This window comes from Python bivittatus, unplaced genomic scaffold (assembly GCF_059951505.1).
Source record: "Python bivittatus isolate LINGU-HERP-01145 unplaced genomic scaffold, Pbiv_v1 ctg000590_np1212, whole genome shotgun sequence".
NCBI classification, from domain to species: Eukaryota; Metazoa; Chordata; class Lepidosauria; order Squamata; family Pythonidae; genus Python; species Python bivittatus.
Window position 1 is genome coordinate 28,693,913 of NW_028277086.1, and position 22,351 is coordinate 28,716,263.

A 22,351-nucleotide genomic window follows, 5' to 3' on the forward strand; every position below is an offset into this window, starting at 1 on the left:
GTTTGAAAAGGCACATGTTATTAAGAGTGCCCCAAGAAAAGCCTAAGACTGTTTGCTAGATTAAAAACTGTGACACCTGCTCACTAGTGTCTTTCATACCATCGCTGCATTCACATTACATTACGCCATGGTCCATTTTAATCATGCTGGTTGAACTAGCCCCATTGGTTATTATGCAAACTCTTCATGTAGGAAGCAGAACTTCAGTTTATTTTTCAAATAATTGGCTCCAATCTTCTATACAATCAAATCAATAATTTAGATTTGTATTGTGACTAGACTTATCTAATTCTCTTAGACAGATTTAGTAACATTCATTGGCAAACCCTAATCATTGATGCGGAAATAAGAATAAGCACCTGTGTAGAAAGAAACTGATGTGAATTATTCACAGAGGTGATGATTTCTCTCATTAGTGAAGCAAAGATAAATAAAGATAGATCATGCCATTTGATACTTAAAAGTACTAAATGTATATAAATATGTTTCCTTTGATTATTCAAGGAGTAAAAACATGAAAAATTGTATTTCTTTGGAAATAAAAGAAATAGGTATAACTTTCTTATAACACATCTAAAAGGAAAAATATAAATGAAACATATCCTTCAGTATTATGTTAATTCCAGAAATAATATGCTTCATGCAGTAATCTAAGCTTTAGATTCAAGGCAGAAGTTGAACTACAATTCTCAATCACTTAAAAGAAAAAAAAATGATAGTCTGACTTTGCTGTATTTCATTCTCCTTCTTGCAAATCAATCTAAGTGTCCATTTTAGATTAAAACTTATAAATAAGTGTTCAGGTTAAGAAAAATATATATTTGTACAATTGGACAACCTCTATGTTAGTTTATTAAAAATAATAATAATAATAATAATAATAATAATAATAATAATAATAATAGGTTAGTTTGGATAACCTCCATGTTAGTTTATTAAATAATAACAATAGGTTAGTTTAGACATTTATTGAAGGAATTAGAGTGTAAAAGCTATCTGATAGAAAAATGGTTTTATTAGCAAGTTACCTGCAAACTTTATTAGCACTTTTCATCTTTTTTACACTGAATTTGTCTTCATAAGTAATCTGAAGCTACTCAGAATTACAATTGCACATTGTATGCTATAACCTTATAAATTTGAACTACTGTATTTGCTGACTGCTTAACCGTACGTCCATCTAAATTTTCTGGGGGAAAAAAAACAGCGTCAGAAATGTTCTGTTAAATTTCCTATTGGAAGGGCTTATTCCTCCTATAGACACACTAAAATATAAGTTAGGAAATATGTTTATGTCTTTAAATTAGACCTGCAACCCAGTTAAAATATATTCAAATTATTCTTATTATTTTATTAAATTCGTACACCACCTGACTGAAAACAAAACAATATAACAATAAACGCGAAGGAGCAAAAAGATGGCAGAAGCATTCAGCACTGAAAAACATGCACATGTTACTCAAAAGGGGCTTCAGCCACCCTGACCAGAAGCATGGGCAAAGAGCCAGGTCTTCAAGACCCTCCAAAACCCCAGTAGAGTGGGAGCCGCCCAGGTCTTGGGTGGAAACGTCATTCCAGAGGGCCAGTTATCTTATCAGCTTCAAACAGTTCACTGATATATTTGCACATGAGGAAAAACAGTTGTTCAGAGAGATGGTACCTGCTGGGACCAACAAGCATCAGACTTAGAGATGGCTGTCCTACATTGCGACAGGAAAATATAAATTTCCTCGTTTAATTTAAGATTATTTTCCCATTTGCAGTTGTGAGGTGCTTGAATTAAAAATTTTCAAAATCCTATGCACATTAGGCTGAGAGAAAGCTTCATTAAACTCACTGGAGCTTGGTGATTAGTATATAGGGTTGTATGTTCTTGGTATGTAGGGTTTTACTTACTTCCCATGAAAAGTTGGATTACATTCTGGGTTTCATTGGCTCTCTCTAAAGATACTGTATGTGTAAATTCTTCTGCGGGCAACTTTTTTAGTCTTTTAAAAACTATTAAAATTTAATCATTCACATTTTTTATAAATACCACTGAAGTATGCTAAGTACACAACATCTAGCCCTAAGGGTTATGCCCTCCAATAGTTGCTGGCAATTGTAATTTTCAGTGCATAGGAAGAATCATTCTGATTATAAATTGTTGACTTGTTGTATATTGTATATAAGTGAATGCCTGCATTAATGTCTTATTTTCTTAAGGCAAGGACAGATAAGTATTATAAACACTTTTGCAGACTCAAGTATACCAATGGAAAATGGTCAGTAATATGTTTGTGAGATGTTATTTTCATTAACAAAATTTTAAAGATATATAGAAGCAGTGATTTATAGCTTTGTACTACATGGTAACTTTTTAAGGGGGCAGTTGTGTTCAGGAGAAGAGCTGGACAACCACACTTGGGTAGCATGTCTAAATGTGATATCTGAGTGGAGGTCTTGCCAAGATTTTCATAGCAGTCTTCAATGTTCTCTAGTCTAAGATCACAAGTATAGAGTGTGAAGTCTAGGCATGGTGACATACCTGCCTTGAAAAATTGCTGTTGTGTGTGTAAGTTTTTCCTTTAAGGTGTTACTATTACAATGCTTTGATTGTATTTATATTGTATTGTATAAACAATTAAGGTCGAGTGGCTGCTTGCATGTAGTCTCTTTCTTTTTCTCCATCCTTTCCTTGTGGGAGTAAGTTTGGCAAGATAAATGTTCTTATTTATATTTATATTGCCAGCAATACTGTGATCACACCACCAAGCAGCATAATATGTTGAGGGGGTGATTCTGCCAAGTGCTTTTATTTGGACAAATGTACTCCATAGATGTAGTAGCCTAAAAAGAGAGCTATACTTCATTTTAATAAATTTAATTTAATAAATAAATAAATAAATAATTAAATAAAAATTTTCAAGCATGATGCTTGAAGGAACGATGTAGGATTTCAGGAAATGATTCAAAAGCAGGCAGCAGCAACAGTAGAATTATCTGTTTCATGTCATTCATTAAATGCACAAATATTCTTGCTGAAGTGTCAGACACCTGTGCTGATGAAACCCAAAAGGGAAAAGGCTGTCATCTTGGTGTATGTTTAACTTGTGTGCATCATGACAGTGTACAAATGTTCCAGCATCAGCCTGTATAGAAGCTTACTGGCTGCACAACCCCGGTCTCTTTCACACTCCGCTGCTTCCATCCACTTTGTTGCTAATACAGTTTGGGAATTGAGTATGTTTCCTTTTGACTTACAGGCTGTATTCACACAACCTGTTTCGCCAGGTCACTTGAAAATTTAGAGGTTTTAGATTACAGTTCCCTTCATCCTTGCCTATTAAACAAGCTGGGTGGGGTAGATAGATGTTGGGTGCCAATTATCTTTGAATTTTCCTCATTGATGATTTCCTTTTATGGAACAAGAAAGGAGACTGTGCCTATGAAAGAAATTTAAACAGTGGCTACATGAAAGCAAATAGTACAGAAAGTAAATACTATCTGTTCTTCAGAAAGTAAGTGGGCAGAGGTGAGAGTTATTGCCATACCTCTTACCCAGGATGCTATAATATTGTGCTTCTAGTCTGTGTGTCCATATGCCTGTTCTCAAGAAAGAGAACATATGAGTGAGGCTGTTCTCTATTTATGGTCCAAACTATATATAAGCCATCAAGAATTGAATCATAACTATTTTTTATTGTAGCCACCCACTTTCAGGATTACAATAAATGTGATTAAGATTTAACCCAATTCTCCCAACATGGTTCCAACAATAAGCTCTCCAAAATTCTTCTTACTTCCAAGTGGAAAGTTTCTGTTAGTTGCTCTCTCTGCAAGCAGTAGCACTAATTCTGAATTGTTCCAGCAACTGCTACTTATAATGGAGACACAGATTTCTAAATATCACATGTAGTTTTAGCTGCATGTATTTTGGTGCTGCACATCTTTAAAATGCCATACCATGTGATGAGCTGTTTCATTAGGCTAGACAATATTGGCAACTTATAGCATGGCGGGAATATTGGAGACTCTAAAGAGCCTGCCTGTCTTTGGCTTAAACGGCTTCTGGGCCCAAAATGTATAGGTACTTTCCTAAATTCCACATGACTTTTGTTCCAATCATGCTTATTCAGATGATTCTAGATAAAAGGGTTTGCAGGAATTTTGCATGTTCATGATGAGGTTGTTAATAAAAATGTCATAGTCATACTATTACAGGAAATCAAACAAGGTTGAAATAGTTGGGCAATGTTGGGCTTCAGGGTTTAGTGATTGTAGTCTAGACAACAGATTTCCTGACATTTCACCAGCAATTGTGTCTGGCATCTTCAGAGGCAAGGTGGTCTGCTACACTGATCACAGGCAACTGAGCAGGGATTGACTGGGTTCCTGCTCAGTCACAGTTGCCTCTGTGGTCCTGAAGCCCAACACTGCCCAACAGATATCAGCTGTAAAAGCCTATATCAGTATAAGGTTGAATGCCTTAACTGAGAAGAATTATCGTGAAATGTACATGCTCTCCAAAACTCAGCAGATAGCAGTGGCTGGACTGACCTGGATTAAGTCTGAAAGATAATAAGGCTTGGGCCTGGTTAATTCTGGAATGGAAGAGTACCTGGGAATACCAGGACCATGGACTAAACATGGACTAAAGTTGAAATACATCCCAGAAGGAGGAATCATTTTTGTACTGTATTGTTGCCAAAAAAATCACATGGACAAGTTCAGGAAGCCTCCGGGAGTTTGACCTGAAGGAGACTTTTCCTTTGTCCATGTTGTCTAAAAGCTCCAGATTTCTGGTTTGGTTCCCTTCCCTCTCCTTCTCTGTCCAAAGACTTCCATAATTTCAGTTTTCTTCATATAAAGAAAATACATTATTGTTGATGTTGTCCTAAAAAAAGGGGGTGGGGGGAGGAGAATAGAAGAGATAGGAAGCAGAGCAATTTCCTGCTGCAGCAGCTCTGTATGTAATCTGCTTCCCCAGTCCCCCAACGTGTAATGAAATAATGAAATATCTTAGGAGAAAAAAACTGTTTTGAAACAGAAAAGTAGCTATGGCTTGAGAACGAGCTCTACGCATGTTGGGCTTCAGAGAAGCATTATGTCATTCTCATTTGCACTGTTAGGGGATGATCTCATTGAGGAGGAGTTGCTGCAATTTACAGCTATGCTATTTCAGCCCTGTGATGATTAGCGTTCACTGTGCTCACCAGCAGAACAGAATGAAAGGGGGAGAGAAATGGCATCGTAAATTATTGAAAATCCTCAGAGATTTTAAAAAATGAACACTGGAATGGGCGGATTAACAGTAACAAGAATGTGATTCAGTTGCTCCTTTTTCTGTTCCTCAGGACAGAGGGATGTTGTCCCAAAGAAAAAGAAATCAGAATACTACATACAGTTTTCTACTTCAATCCCATCTTCTAGACAGCTTTTTTTTTTTTTTTGCAGTCTTTATCAACTTTTTCCCTGCCTCCCCCATTCTATGATCCCCATTTAAAAACTTCTTACTTTTTTTAAAAAGGGAAAACATATGTATTATGCCTGTGGTACAACTTGAAAAGTGTGGCAGTTAACCAGTGCGTCTGTGGCATGGTGCGTGTTGCAATTGATAATTCCCAAATTGCTTACTGTTAAAATGATCTCTGTTAGGATAAAAAACTGTGCAAAACAATTTGTAACCAAAAACAAACAAACAAACAAACCCCTCCACAAGAATTGAAAAATGGAAGAGGAAACAGTAAGACAGGAGACTGAAGCAAGGATTGCTGAGAACTGGAAGTAAAGACATGTACAGTATAGCTGGGAAACCTGTATCTTTAAGCAAGAGTATATGGAATGAGAACCCAAACCAATCAAATATATCATCCATACCATAAATCAGGGACAAACCAACTTTTTGCAGCCAGTAATTGATCATCATGATCATCATCATCAGCCACTACCACAGGGAAGGGAAGGGAGCTTACATTAAAATATAATCTGTGGGAAAGAAATTTCACCTTTTCTTCCTTTTTTTCAGATTACACAGTTAAATCTAGCCCTACAGGATTTTTATTTCGAAACCTGTGCAGCTAGCTGCACATCCATTTACCAGACCTTTTTTTAAAGGCACTTTCACAGATCCATATCACCTCCGCTTCTCCCACAGAGACAGCCCTATACATGAGATGAGGGGTCCTTCTGTAAATACAAATGATAAGGCATTTTTTCCTTACTTCTTTTCCATCAGTTGCAATGCCATATGATTGAATTATAAACATAGTGGATTTTATACTGTATTCATTAATGTGATTAATACCAGCACAGCAGTCTTAGAAACAAAGGTGGCTCCATAGATAGTGTACTTTAAATGAGGCAGTTTTTACCTTGAGGATACTCTGTTTACTTTCATGAGCAATTCAAATAGGATGGGATTTTTAAAAAAAAAGTAAAAAAAACAAGAGCTCCATGTGTTGCAGCTCTTTAGCAAAAAAACAGAAGACACGACAAAATGTATAGCCTTTTGCCTCTCCCATCCACTGCTTAGTTTCAGGAACTAGTTATTCCTTGTATAGCTATAAACTGTAAAATACAACTACCATAATCCACAATTCTGCTGCCCCACAGCAGTAGAAATTGTTGCCAAATATATGTCACTGTTTGAGGTAGAGAATCTTTTGGAGTAATTACTTGGCTGCTCTGTTTGGACTGCCATGTTCTGGCATGACTACCTGGTGGATTTACCTGCTTTAATCTTAGCTAGGCAATTTTGGGGTGCATGTTGAAAGTCAGGATAGTTGAACAGCCACTATCCACTGAACAGATCCTGGGTCAACTTCTCCTGTTGGTTGTAGCTTTGCAAAGAGCAGTTAGAATTTTGAATCTTAATGGCACATTGCTTCCTAACCCTGCCTTCATTTGTTCCTGATTTTTGATCCTTCTATTTCAGAAAATCTTCAGAAGAAGTGGATATGGATAAAGTCACGGCAGCTATGGTTCTAACTACTTTATCCACCAGCCCTTTGGTTCGCAGCCCTCCTATCCGTCTTAATGGTGAGTATGTATTCTTACTTAGGAGAGATTATGAAAGAAAATGAAAGTTTGCGGAAAGGATTAGTAGGCACACCTGGCTTCATTTTCCCTCCCGCCTGCCAGTACCAACTACCAGTCATTTTCCCTAAGGTGGGGTGGGGTAGAGTGAGTGAGTGTAAACAAATGCTTACACTAGAGAGTTTATCCACTTGTTTAATTGTCCAATTAACAGATTGCAGACATGGAGGGTGAGGCAGGAGGGAGTGCCCTCCCACACAGTTCTACTCAGCATAACCTCTTCTCCGTGTCTGTGACTTGTCAGGTACATTCTTTCTGAACACGGGTCTAGTGCTTTTCTTCTTATGATAGAGCATTAAACCTGTATTGAAATACAGCCTGGTTGACAGATCACAGACACTGAGTGAAGTAGGAGACAACAATAACAAATGTCCTTGACTACTACCGCAGGATAGTGGCAGTGCTGGCAATGAGTGGCCAAGAAATCTAGCTCTGACCTTCATGGCTGCCAGTTGCCAAAAGTAGTGAGGGACTGCCATTGGCCCACACATCATAACTGCAGTCATCACTGTGGCACCTAGTGTAGACAAAGCTAAAATTGAGTAGGCAAAATAGTGTGTTCCCTCTCTCCCAAAGTAATAAAAAGTGTAAAAAGTACAGCCTCATGAAACCCCTTGTCAACAGAAGCAGTGGAAAACTGGTAACGCTATCAATAGTGATGGGCGCAGCAACACGCAGCTGACAAAACCTGTTTGTTTTCTGGTTTGAAATAACCTTTTGTGCTGTTTAGAACTGGTGGTCTCTTTCAAAAGAACCCTAAAGCCATGTTTAGAAGACTGGCCAGAAGACCTGCTCTTTGTAAGGAGCCTGCACAAGACCCAAGAAGTGCCCTAGAAAAGCGCCTGTTGGGCATTGTATGAACAGATACTTCTGTGGAAGCTGGATGTTCATCTTTCTTACTGCCAAAGGGCTAAAAGGGCCATGGAGGGCAGTTCTCAGCAACCATAAGGGAGATGTCATGACTGCATCAACTTAAAGTGACCAGTAGGAAGTGAGCAGATCCCATCTCTAACTGCGTCAGCAGCCATATTGTTCTTGAAGCATGCCAGATCATATCAATAGCAAAAAATGTCCTGGGAGAAGAGAAAAAGCACTGTTTTTAAACCAGAACCCCTAAGGATGACTTTAAGCTGCCTGAAGAATGGGTGGGGATGAGATGAAGGCAAAGTCAAGAGGACATGGCACTCAAAAGCAGCTACTGGGCATATTTATCCTATTATTGGTGGGGGTGGGCATGAAGATGCATTTGAAGGAATAGGTTCAGCAGCCATCTCCATTTGAGTCTCTTCCTCTCCAAATGACAATATTTAAGACCATTGTTCCATTAAAAGAATAAAATAAATAAAAGGAAATGAATTTGCAGAATTTATGTGTAATGTAGAAAGCTTTGGAATGATATTCATCTTTCAAAAAGAGAGAGCATGGTAAAGATGATATAACTCCTTTTTTTCCTTAATTAATCCAAGCCGGAAAATGCAGATATGCCATAATTAAATAATTTTAAAATCCATTTGCATGAATTGTAGTTTTGTTTGTTTATTCAGAGAAGCCAAAGAAAAACAAGCAGCATATTTAAACTCTTCTCAACTTAGAGGTTGCTACCAGATGTCCTGCTTAGATATAATATATAAAAAAAATCAGGAAAACATTGCACTACAAGACACAAGGAAAATCAAGGCATTGTTTCTAGTATCTTAGTTTTCAATTATCTGTCCTCAGGTATGGATTGCTGTTCCACTGCTTTCTAGCCAGATAGAAACCACAGGTCTGTTTTTCTAAGACAACTTGCTTTATCTTACAAGTCCAAAACGGGACTTGGCTTAACCAAATAGGAAGGGAGGAAAAAGTGGGAGACCAAAGCTGAAGTGTGTGATCCACTGTTCTTGGGGTTGAAAATAAGGAATAGACTGGCCTGAGAAAGGGAGCTGACAAGAAAATTGAGAAATAGAAAAAGGGAGTCTGAGGAGAAGGGAGACTTTTGGTATAGAAGGGTCTTGTGGTATGGTATTAAAGGCTGTTTATTGTTGAGACAAGAGAGAAACTACAGGTGGGAAGATGAAAGCATAAGGATTATTTATTTAATACAATTTAGAGGCTGCCTGACTCCAAATAACTTTGGCCAACTTACATTTTTAAAAGAGGAGGAAGAGGAAAGAAGGAAGGGAGGGAGGGAGGGAGGGAGGGAGGAAGGAAGGAAGGAAGGAAGGAAGGAAGGAAGGAAGGAAGGAAGGAAGGAAGGAAGGAAGGAAGGAAGGAAGGAAGGAAGGAAGGAAGGAAGGAAGGAAGGTTATAGCATCCAGAACAGAAATTGTCAGTACCTGAACAGAACTTCGTGTCTAACATGAGTGAAACTTTAGTCCTAGTGCAGAAAATTTTGGAGGTGTTTCTCAATAAGCAGCCATAGAAGCATCATTTGGGGTAAGATGCCAGTTGTTTTTTGTGAAATTGTTTTTCATAAACCCACAATAGCAGCAATTTTATGCATGGACATTTCCCCCCATAACAGTCATGTTACAGAGGAACCCATGACATTTCCTCAAAATTCTGAACACACTCACCGACTCAAAGAGGTAGAAGAACAATGGCCTAGTCAGCTGTCCAGCTGCAGCCTTAGTGGCTTCTCAGATAGATTGGTTGTCTAGAAAGCATTGGGTTCCTGGCTCTTTGGGCCTAATATGGTAGAAAAATATGAGTAAGCCTTTCTTTGTTTATATCAAGTATAGTTTGTTTATGTAGTTTGGGAGTCCCAGTAAATATAGAACCATGTATATTCTTGGAAAGTCCATATGCTTTCCAGGTGTGTGTGTGTGTGTGTGTGTTTTTGTATGGCACATGTGCTTCTTATATCTTAGTAGACAGTAATTTTCTTTTCAGATAATTGTGCATAATCTAGATGTCCCAGCACTCTTTATAAATGCATGGTTTCAGTTCTGTTGCCCTAATTATCTTGCTAAAAATAGTTGCTCTAGCCAATATTGTACTTATTTTTTAATGTTCTTATTAATTTATAGAATCCTTAAATGGATCCTGGAAAGAAGGAGGATTTGTGCCTTCCAGTACCAACAGCAGTGGGTATTGGAGCTGGAGTGCTCCAAGTGACCAGTCAAACCCCTCCACCCCATCACCACCCCTCTCTGCCGACAGCTTCAAACCATTTCGATTACCATCTCAAACTGATGATGGCATTGATGAGGCTGAAACTAGCAGTCTTCTTTTTGATGAGCCCATTCCTAGGAAGAGGAAGGTGAGCCTGATACTGCATGTATTGATACTCTCCTGTAATGTTACGCAGTTGTCACAACTGGGCTTATGTTTCAGTGAGGCCAATCATGGCTTCTCCATTCTCATCTTCCACACAATATAACTCTTACTTAGTTCACAGACAGACACCCCAAGGACCTATCACATGTAATAATGACATAAACAAAATTGACAAATGAGGGGTGGTTTTTTTAAGTTGCAAAAAATAAGAAAAGGTATCTCCTTTCATTTACTTCATAAATAAAATGTGGCCACATGTTAATATTCAGTGGTATTAGATATTTGAAATATACTGTGGTCCTCACTATACTTGCTGTGGAATTAAGCATAGTGGTACTTACTGATGAATAAAATGCACAGGACTGTAATAAGCAAGCATAGCCATATTGGTCCATTTAAAAAATCCATAATTGGATAATATCTTCATTGGATCGAAAAGAGCATGCAAACTTTAAAGAGAAAATTAAGCAAAATATTGATATTTTAAAAAAAAAAAAACGGGAAAGAGGCAGGACTTTTGAATTAGCAGTTTGTTTGGTTCAATTCCAGAGTAATAATTTTGGGCTAGTTAACCATATTTGAGTCTAAGAATGAGCCATGTGCTCACACAGTCTTTTGTCCTGCATCAAGTTCAGTGTTTATATCCCAACTTCTTAAAAACATTTTCCCATGCTGGCCAAATTGTCTGGCTTATTTAAATTGTAGCTTCATTGTTTGGATCTCATCAAAGCCAAGTGTGTTAAAGGAGGAAGACAGGACAAAATGTTTTGAACACAAATTCATTTTCTACCTAGTAAGCTGTAGCTTATTTGTTTGTGGACACATAAAAAGAAAGGGTTATGCCTGGCAAGGTTCAGGAAAAATAGAAGGAAAGGCAGTGAATAAACTGGATGGATGGGATCAGAGAAATTATTAGAATGTCCTTGGAAGAGCTGCTGTGAAAGAAAGATCAAGATGGCAAACTTTTTTGTGTGGTTGCCAGAAGTTGAAGTTGACTCAGAGGCAACTAAAGTAACCATTTGCTTAATCTGATTCTGGTCATATGGAAGGATGTCCCATGTAGGAAAAAGAGACACTAAATGTTTTCCCTATCAGTATTACGATATTAGATGAACATCGATTAACAAATACCCATGTTTACTTACGTAAGACTACATCGTATATAATTTTTATCTGAAGCCAGATATTTATTGTTTGTTTTACTTTTGCCTTTATTTAATCTTCATTTTTTGAAAATATATGCCAATTGTTTCAGTCCTCTAAAAGAAAGTCTTTGTTTAAAAAGCACTGGGGTTTTTACGGATAAATTGCTAGTAGATGAGATATTAGGAAATTCCTGCTTGTGTTACTGTTTTGTACTAAAGTCAGCTGCTACTTGTCATTCTAATATGAGACACAAAATGAACTCATTTCAGTATTCCAAATTAGCCTTGCAAGATGATTGATCAAAATATCAATATTGTCCTGTTTCTAAGTTGTGAATTTAAATTGCACCCAGGTGTGTGTTACTCAAAAGTAAATCCCTCTGAGTTCAGTAGGCCTGTCCCCTTAAACATACGTGTGCTTGCAACAGTAATTTTAATTTACTTTAGTATTAATGTAAGCAGAATATAGCTTCATTTGGAATCCATGCCTGTTAAATGAATGTATACCGATTGTGCTCTCTGTTTAATTTCTCAGAACTCCATGAAAGTAATGTTTAAATGCCTTTGGAAGAACTGTGGAAAGGTGCTAAGCACTGCTGTTGGTATCCAGAAACACATCCGGACTATTCATCTTGGGTGAGAGGACTACAGTTCTTTCTATCTAGGAAACATCTTTTGTCCCAGGGTTAGTCTTACTTAGAAGCAAGTGAGCGTGCTTATAATCCAGCTATTACTAGGGATAACTCCCTTATTTCTTTTTCTCTCGATGCAAAGGTGTGCACATCACATTGAAGTCTCTTTTATCAGTCCTTTGAGCTAGGGGAGCGAATCAACCAGAATTCAGTTTCCTTTAAGCAGTGTCCTAGTTTTTTGTTATGTATAAATTAGTTTAAATTAATAAGTTGACGTATAAGCCAATGACAAATCCTAGATTTTTTTCTCGGTTTGCTAAAGAAAATAGAATTTATTTTAAGCCACAATTTCCAATGCATGCATAAGAATCAAGGCACCATTCTTCCTAATAAATTCTGATTTATTCTCCTTTTTGGCCACTCCAAAAAGGGAAAGGTCAAAAATGCAAACCAGCCACTTTGGGTTCATTTCTGTGTGTGGCAATGAACTAAGCTTAATTAAGTAAGTTTGTAATTATTATAAATGAAGCTATTGAATCAATATTACTTTTGATAAAAATCTATGGAGAATTTTAGGAATATTTGGGGGATCCTTTTAAAAAAAAGATATATAGTTTCTCTGAAGAAAATATACCTGTTATTTCTGGGAATAACATCTGGAGAAATATCACTTACTGTGATTGCAACAAGCTGCTGCAGATCTTTGGCTCATGTGTTCCCCCTTAACTCTCCTCCTCCTGTACGGCCATGATAAGCTTAGACAATTTTGCTTCAATTTTTGATTCACTGCAGTTTGTTTCACTCAGACCCAACAAATTGTGATAAATCCTAACTATGGTTTGTTTAAAATAAGCCAATTTCAATCCTTGAGATAAATTAAAATTATTTCAGTGAAACATACGTTTTGGACACAATTTTGAAAAATGGATAATCATTGTTTTAAAAAAATAGAACCAGACCTTCCATTTTCCTCTCTGTAGAAACATAGAAGGAAGAGCTAGGACTTATGTGAGCCCATAGGATTTTCAGTATCTAAAAACTCTCATATCAGTCACATTGGAAATAATTAAAGATTAAACCCACTGAACTGTGCTGTCATTTCTCATGATATATTTCTCCCATGAGTTCAAGTCTGCATTTACTTAAAAAAAAAAAAAAAAATCTTAATAAAATGGTTAGTGGGTGGGAAAAGATGGATTTGAATCTCCATTCAGTGCATGATCTAGACACAACTATATTCTTTCTCTTTTTCCCAAATTACTTTGCCTCACCAGATTGTTGTGAGAATAAAGGGAGAGAATTCCATCCACTTATGCTATGCTGAAGGTTTTGAAGGAATTGTCAGATACTAATATGAGGAATACATGAATTAAACAGTCTCTTTATATCTGAATTAAACTGGGTTTCCAGCAGCCTAATTTATAAAATATGAAAAATAAAGTTAAATCTTTATTTCAACATTCTTGAAGGTATATTCTGTGCACGTAAAAAATAAGTATATTAACTGATCAGTGGATCCTTTCTGAAGAGATAAAGTCTTTTGTATGTAACTGTGTATATAACTTTCCACATGTCCTGTGTACAGAAATGCAGGTGCAAGTATTTCTTTGTTTCTCTTTTGTTCTTTCTGTCTGCCATACACACACAACCATATTAAATAAAATATATATTATTGGTCATGTAGTGGTGAAAAAATATTGAGCAATTCAGTTTGTTTGCACAGACTCCACTAATATATTGGACCTTTTTATTGTAATGAATTTGGTACAGTATTAATAATTTCTGGCTGTCATTTTTTAGACGTGTAGGAGAATCTGACTACAGTGACGGAGAGGAAGATTTTTACTACACAGAGATACGTCTCAACACTGACTCAGTAGCAGACGGATTAAATAGTTTATCTCCAGTTTCACCCTCTCTAGCATCTCTTCCTTCTTTTCCATCCCAAGATGTGAACAGAAGTGAACTATCGTGTGCCAAAACAGATGCTAAAGGGACGACGCCTCTAAGCCGTTCAGCTCCTACCAACCTCTACCTCATTCACTCTGACCATGCTTACCAGGTAAAGTAATTGTATTTTATTGTATTTTTTATCTATAAATTATATTAACTGGGTTCAGTAGTAATCAAATAGAACCAAGCGGTGATTGAGTTGTGGTGACATTTAGTTTTGCGCATATCTTCCTCTTGTTTCTCTTTGTCTTTCTTGCTGCAAAGATCCCTGGGACTGCTGAAATTGACAATTTATGTTTAAAGTAGACACCTGAAATTGAGAAACTATTTTTACACCATGGTTACTGAGACTAAGCCAGGATTAAACTATGGATGCAGGTCATGTGTTATTCTCAAACCATTGTTTGAGAATAATGAGACTTCTGGTGTTGAAATAATGGAGGTATGTCATACTCAAAATCAGAAGCTTCTTTCTCCTCATGGAAAGGAAGAGGAGAAGGGAAAGGGAAGTATATTGTACCTCACTGAGTAAGATTGTTGCATTTAAACTAGCAATTATGTTTTCACGCTAGTTTGAATATGATAATTCATTGTATAAATTAGATTTGTTTATCACAGCAGCTTTAAAAAATCTTTTGAAAGTGGGTTTAGAGCTCCTTTTCTTTTTACAGATATACAAAATTTATATTAACTTATAGTGTGGGAGGAATTAACATATGGCATATGGTGCCTGAACAGACCCTCGTGATCCATGGGTATGTGCAAATGTTATTCAGATAATTCATTCCTTGTAGCAACCTATATTTTAAAACACCTGCCAGTATAAAAAGTAAGTTGGAGTCAGCACCACACCTGATCATTTGTTGCATAAATTGAAATGGTAATCTTTATGAAAAAACAAAAATGGAATAAAATATGTTTACTTATCTCTTATAAAGAAAAACTGCTGTTCTTTATAAATGAACCTAAAACTGCTTATAAAAGTTTAGAACATTTTTTTTAATTGAAATACATTATAATAGCAAAAACATATAAAGAGAAAAAGAGCAGAATAAGACAATATAAAACAAGTTATTGTTTTAATAACTTTATTACATTTTAAAATAGAAACAATAAAAACTAACAAAAACTAATATTAAAGGAAGAAAATAAGAAAAAGAAAGGAAAATTAAAAAAAAATAACTAAGATCAAAAATGCAAAAAAACGAAGGCAGAAAAAGATTTGACTTCTGACCCTCCTCACAACAGATATAAGTAGTATACATCAATCTCTTGCTCTAAGTTTACAATATAACTTTCATTATTACTAGAAACCCATATTATTTCTAACAAATCTATACAACATAATTTCATTTTTTTCTGTTTCCCGCAGAAAGTCCAAAAAAAGTTTCCAATTAACATTAAAATTATACAATGTTTTTTCTCAAATCAAACATCAGTTTCACCATCTCAGCCAACTCCATCAGCTTCACCATCCATTCTTTCATTGTAAGTAATATCACATCCTTCCACCTTTGTACATATAGAAACCTTACTGCTGTTATCATATATAAGAACAACATTCCATAAATTTAATAACAAATGTATTTTAACCTTAGTCAAAAATAAATCCATTTTATAATTAAACTTATCATTTTCTCAAAAAAAAAAAGCAAATGAAATCTCTCCCCCTTTATACACAGATCCTTAAAACCTCATCATTCAATCCTAGTCACAAAAAAAAATCCCATTAGTAACTACCAAAACCTCAACATATATTAACCATAATTAAATAAGTTCATTTTGTAAACCTTCTGTTTACTTTTAAAAAAGCTTAATCTTTAATCCTTTCAAATAGTGTCCCACAAGTTGATTCCCCATCATTGTCTCCTTGTCTTCTCACAGAAACAGGCCGAGTAATTTCTCTTTGTCTCTTCCCAGGACAGCCTCACCAGTTAAACACATTCCTTTTGCAAATCCAAGATAAAAAGCCTTTCCAAGTCACTCTTCTTTTCCATTGTTTGTATGTCCCCTTTGATCATTGTAACATTAGTTGGTTTCATTTGTAAATCCATTGTGGCATCCTTTACTGTACCACACTTATCCTTTGGTATTTTTAAATCCATTTTCAAATCTACAGCATCTTTGTTCATACCACCAACATTTTTTTAAACTCCAAATCCACCTTCAAATCAATTTCCACCTCCATTTTAAAATTAACCATCTTATCCAATCTTTCATTTATCTTTTTTCCAAGGGACTTGAATTTAACTTGTAATTCATCAAACATTGATTGGAATAAACTTAAAGAAGTCGTTTTATCTTCTAATAGCTGCTCCAAAGAGGCTCTTCTAGCTATTTTTCCCCCCAAAGCAAACAACTGTAGGTATTGTATAAGTGAAAGTAAGCAGGCAGTTCCCACCCTCTGGTGCTTTTCACAGTGGAATTGCAGGCACGCGCCAGCAAAAAATACACAAAGGAATCAAATTACTATCTTGTTCTTTTTCGAAAATCCAGCCAATCAACAGCGTATCACAGAAAAATCAAATCCAATTCGTACAGATGGAGTTTCGTAAAATCAAACTTTTAACAAATAAATCTTCCCCTTTCACCGTAAGTAGATTTTATATATATATATATATATATATATATATATATATATGTATGTATGTATGTATGTATGTATATATGTATATGTATATTTGTATTCTCATCTTCCAGTTTTTTGCAAATTGTTCAAATTACAATAAAACTCTAATTCTTCTTTTAAAGTTATAGTCCCAGAAATAATGAAAAAACACCAAGAGAATTACTTATTTGTTGCAAAAGAAGGTCTCTCTTACATTGAAAAATAGTTAAATTCCAAAGTGATTTAGAAATTAGGTTTGGCTGGCTCTAGTGTCCATATTTAGGCTGTACCACAGCTGTGAACAAAGTTGGATCTCCCGCCTCCGGGCCACTCACTCGCAAGCTGTTTGCAGAAGCTTCCATTTCTGTGATTAGCTTACAAGGAACAGCTGTCCCAGAGACTGAATGGGTTGATTTCTCAGTTCCTCCTTAATCCAGAGCAAGCTGGGTGGTCAGCACTTGCTGCCATCCGCCAATCCAGCTGCAGTGCCGTCTCCCCTCTCACGGAGATGACCAAGCCACCGTTGTCCCCACCGGAAGGCCCCAACGAAAGCTATTGTTGACAACACCAGTTGTTGGAACTTGGTGTGCCATCCCTCGGAATGGGCTTTTACAAAGCCAGTATCACCAGTAAAAAAACTTTTGAGTTCGTAAAGACACCCAGAGCTAGGGTGTGTCCAGATTGGGTGGATCTCTTGAGGTGATATATACAGGGGGAGACTGATGGCAGCAAATGCAGTTTCTCCACATCTCTCTGCAAGTCTTTTTTTATTATTATTATTAATTTTTATTGAAGAAAATTTTTACAGAGTAAAAAAATACAAATTTAAAGAAGAAAAAGAAAAGAAAATGATAAGTAAATAAGTAAGAAATAAAGGAGAAAAGACAGAAAAGATCCCTCTGCAAGTCTTATGGAAAAAGGAATCTGCAAACCTCTGTAACAGTAAGGTAGAAGAGATAAGAGACTATAGCTCTTTATAGATAAATAGCTATTTATATGTATAGCTGTTTTAACTGAGTTCTGTTTCTTCAGCAATTGCAGTTAAATCCCGCAAATGGCTACCGGCTGCCATGTCTATCTTTTCTTTCTGTTCATCTCCACTTTTGTTTTGCAGTTGTTGTAAAACTCCTTAAAAGGCTAATTCTGTTTCATATCCAGAGCTACTTTTAATATCATGAGGGCACTATATGTTTTATTTAGCCTGCTTCTGTTCTTTTAAACATTCTCTGGTACTTCTGCCAGAAATTGGCAAATATTTTTTTCCCCAGCTCTGGTATAGATTTCCCTAAAACCATCCTCCCCAGTCTGATATTTCCAGATTAGTTGCTTTGTGGCCTGCCCATCATCACCAGCAAGAACCTTTTGCTGGTTGGGGATGTTATAACAGCTGTTATAGTTCAGTGTATCTAGAAGAAGCCACTTTGGGGAAATGAAAAGTGCTGCTTTTACAAGACCTAAACTTTCAAATAATTTTACTTGATCTGCATGTATTATGGATTCTTTATCTCTCATATGTTATAGTGACTACAGTTGTTTCTGTCTTTCAGTGGTATCATTAGCTATTCGCTCTATTGTCCTCAAGAGAACTGCATGAAAAATAGAATGCCAGTTCAAAATGAGACCAATTTATTATTGTTCATAGAAAAGAATCAAACACTTAATTTGGTAACATGGAGATGTTCCTTCTTAACTGTCTCCCTATTTTTTGAAACAGGCCACAGCTCCTGTGAACATTCCAGGGTCAGCCAAGTTCACTCCCAATGGAAAAAGCTTTAGCATCTCTTGGCAGACACCCCCAGTTACCTTCACTGGCCTTCCAGTAAGTAGAAAACCAGCAAATTAGTAAGGGGAGGTTTTCTTTATATTGTGGCATGTGCACGGCAAGACCATTCTTGCCCTTTATGCAGATGATGGTTCCCTTGCAACCTGATGGTTTTCCTTCTCCCTTGCCTGCCCCAGCCTGCTCATGGATGCATCGCAGCAAGCCTGCACAATATACACCGCACGGGCTGTATGTGGCCCACCAAGGATGCTTGTGCAGCCCATTGGCATTTTTAAAAAAGTAATAAAATCACCACCATCTCCCCAAAAGATATGCTGCTGAGCGCCTCCCAAGTCTCTCTGCCCCCACCAGCTCCAGAGTGCTGCTGCTCCGCTAGCTGCCAAACAGCTGATTGGCGCACCAGGTACAGTATTCCTTTGTGGCCTGCAGTGATGTATCAATGGGGCCCTTTCCCCTCCCCCATTGTGCAGGCCTGCATCACAGGTTTCAATAGAGGCAATTCAAGTATACTTTAAACAAAAAGACTTCAAATGAATACACTCAATATTTCAGCTGTAAGTCAGCTAATATCACTAATGCTTGTTAATATAATATCCAGTATCAAAATGCCTTATGACAATGTTGAATCCTAGAGAGGTAATAGCCCCTTTTGTCCAAAATTAATTATGGGTGTTCTCCAGTTCCATTGGATTGCAGTGATAGTGGCATGTCTGTTTTCCCTCTTTCTTTAGCTTCCGTCACAAGGATGTTTTCATTGACTTATTATGAACTGTTGTAATCCCATACTGCTTTCCCTTGCTCTTCCATATGTATAACATACCTTAAATTTCACCTAATATCAGTAACTACTGTAGGTAAACATAAAATATTTCATTTTTTTATTCAAATAATTTTTGTAGCATTTGAATGATCATCATCATTAGAGCAGACATCTTGTTTTACGTCTTAGCATTTTACCTGAGGCTACATGTTCCAAATTTTCACAAATGCACAAGGCTGTTTAAAAACTCTGATTTTTGACAGGGTGAATTAGACATCGATAAGGTACTGCCAGCTTCTTCTCATTTCACAATGTGAATCACAAAAGCCTCTTATTGCCAACCTTTAGAATTTCTTGGAGGCTTTCTGTAGAACCTGGAGTCTCCTGCTGAGCTGATAAAAATGAAAGTAACTGAATCAATTCCATTGCATTCTGCCAATGAATATTTATTAAATTTCATCAAGAAACAGCTAGCAGTGCAAGGCATCCTGCTGGTAGTAATGTGAACAAGAGACTCTTAACAGAACATGCTGTGCATGAAATACTCCAAAATTTGATTTCATGACAATATGGTAGAACTGGAGTAATTATAAAAGGGGGGTTGCTCTCTTTGGCAATGGGATAATTTGACACAAGTATTGCAAGAAAGCCAAGGGTCTCATTATCACAAAGTAGGTAGATTAGCTTTCCCAAACTTGTGCCCTCTGGATATGTTGATACTACAACTCCCATAATTCTCAGTCAACATGGCCAACCATTATGCTGCCTATAACTTCTGGAAATTGTAATTCCAATATGGGTTGGAAGTTGCTATAGATATTAAGAATGCAGTACCACTGATCTTTTCCTCATAAAGATTAATTATCCCAACCCAGTTGGGAACACAACTGTTACGTGTCGTAAGATAATTATTTGATTTTTTAAAATTTAAAATTATAACGAATATAGCTATGTTGAATGCATTTTCCAAGTTTAATAATATATTTAAATGCACAGTTAGATTACATAAAGCTGTATGTCTACAAGTAGCTATTTAGTTTTTCAACATTTATGAAATCAGTGATATCATTGGCTACAGTGGTGAAATTAAGGGTAGGATTTTGAGTTTTTTGTGTGTCAGATTCTGCATGAATGCTAAAAATATTCTGAAAATAGCCCTAGAATGTATAACCAGCCTCTTTCAGCTCCTCAGCACTAATAGGCAGTTCAGATCTCCCTACTGTAAAAGATAGTTTCCCTCAAGTTGAGCTCAACTCCTGGAGAGGAACACAATTAAACCAGCCTGAATAGAAAATCTTTCTTGTGATCCAGGTAGAACAAGCCAAATTGGCATAGGGTAGTCCAAGGACTCACTGATCCTTATTTCAGTAAGACAGATCAAATTATATAAGTACACATAATATATACACCCTGTGATAGCTACATTATGCATAGTCAAAGGAGTGAATTGGAGAGGATTCTACTAAAGCAATCTCCACAATCTTAACACCTTAACAAATGGATTTCTGGATAAGGTATCAGATTCTACATCAGATATTATGCACAATTGTATGTGTGCAGTGTTGCAGAAAACAAACAGCAAGTTGTATCCAGACCAGCAATTTCATGAAGGGAAGGTTTCCATCAGTTCTCAGAAGGCATCAGCAGAAACCACCTGCTGGATAGCAGGAGAGGGTGCAGCAATTTCATAATCTCTTCTTCTGGTTCACTTCTGGCCTCAGCCCTCCAAGGCTACCTATCAGAATCACAGAGGGCTGCAATGTGAAAACTGCATTGCAGGCTTCAAAGAAGCAAGACTGATACAGGTAGTTCTTGCTTAATAACCATTTGTTTAGCAACTGTTCAAAGTTACAACTACGCTAAAATAAGTGACTTATGACCAGTGCCCAAAGTTACAACCATCACAGTGCCCCCATGGTCATGTGATCACGATCCAGGCACTTGGCAACCAGCTTGCACTTACAATGGTTGCAGCATCCCAGGGTCACATGATCACCATTTGGGACCTTCCCAACTGGCTTCTGGCAAGTAAAATCAATGGGGAACTGCATGATTCACTTAACAACTGTGTGATTTGCTTAATGACTACCGCAAAAAAGGTCGTAAAATTGGGTGCAGTCACATGATGCCTCACTTAATTACTGTCCCACTTAACCAATTTTCCAGGCCCTATTGTCATTAAGTGAGGACTACCTGTACTTTGAATCAAGATTACAAGGAGCTGTTAGAAATGTCACTGTTTAGAGCATTTTCCAGTTTCACTGCTGTTTTCTCAACAAATTCATATATAGGTAGTTCAGAAGCTAACAAATAACTATAGTGAGAACAAAACTCTATTATTAGTCTCATTTCTAAGAGCCTTTCCCTGATTTACCCAGTGGCAGCAGTTGATCTCTTTTCCATACAATTTTATATAGCGTGTGTTAAAATTAGTTACTCTGATGTTGCCATCATTCCCTGCATAAACTAATGAGATGCCAGGAACAGGTAAAGTCTTGATGAACCTGTTGAAACTCTTCTCTGACCAGGCTCATTAACTGTCTGTCATCTCAGTAGCAACAACACTTCTTGTATTGTGTCTTGTATTGAATATTTTTAAAATGCTAAAAGATGATGCTGTTAAAGTGCTGCACTCAATATGCCAACAAGTTTGGAAAACGCAACAGTGGCCGCGGGATTGGAAAAGGTCAGTTTACGTTCCAATTCCCAAGAAGGGCAATGCCAAAGAATGCTCAAACTACCGCACAATTGCGCTCATTTCACATGCAAGCAAGGTTCTGCTCAAAATCCTACAAGCTAGGCTTCAGCAGTATGTGAACCGAGAATTACCAGATGTACAAGCTGGGTTTCGAAGAGGCAGAGGAAGTAGAGATCAAATTGCCAACATTCGCTGGATCATGGAGAAAACACGAGAGTTCCAGAAAAACATCTACTTCTGCTTCATTGACTATGCAAAAGCCTTCGATTGTGTGGCTCACAACAAACTGTGGCAAATTCTTAAAGAGATGGGGGTACCAGGCCACCTTACCTGTCTCCTGAGAAATCTGTATGCGGGCCAAGAAGCAACAGTTAGAACCGGTCATGGAACAACCAATTGGTTCAAAATAGGGAAAGGAGTACGACAAGGCTGTA

General features: G+C 36.9%; 1 protein-coding gene across 2 annotated transcripts in view; it reads left to right on the forward strand.

Annotated features, from left to right (window-relative positions):
• The window catches only part of ZNF704 (zinc finger protein 704), a 68,860-nt gene that overhangs the window by 27,655 nt on the left and 18,854 nt on the right, over positions 1-22,351 (forward strand). For both annotated transcript variants that reach the window (XM_088149184.1, XM_088149186.1), the window contains exons 3-7: positions 6,917-7,020; positions 10,089-10,321; positions 12,019-12,119; positions 13,916-14,177; positions 18,391-18,495. In XM_088149184.1, coding sequence (XP_088005310.1) covers positions 6,917-7,020; positions 10,089-10,321; positions 12,019-12,119; positions 13,916-14,177; positions 18,391-18,495 — 805 coding nt within the window. The remainder of the gene's footprint in view (positions 1-6,916; positions 7,021-10,088; positions 10,322-12,018; positions 12,120-13,915; positions 14,178-18,390; positions 18,496-22,351) is intronic.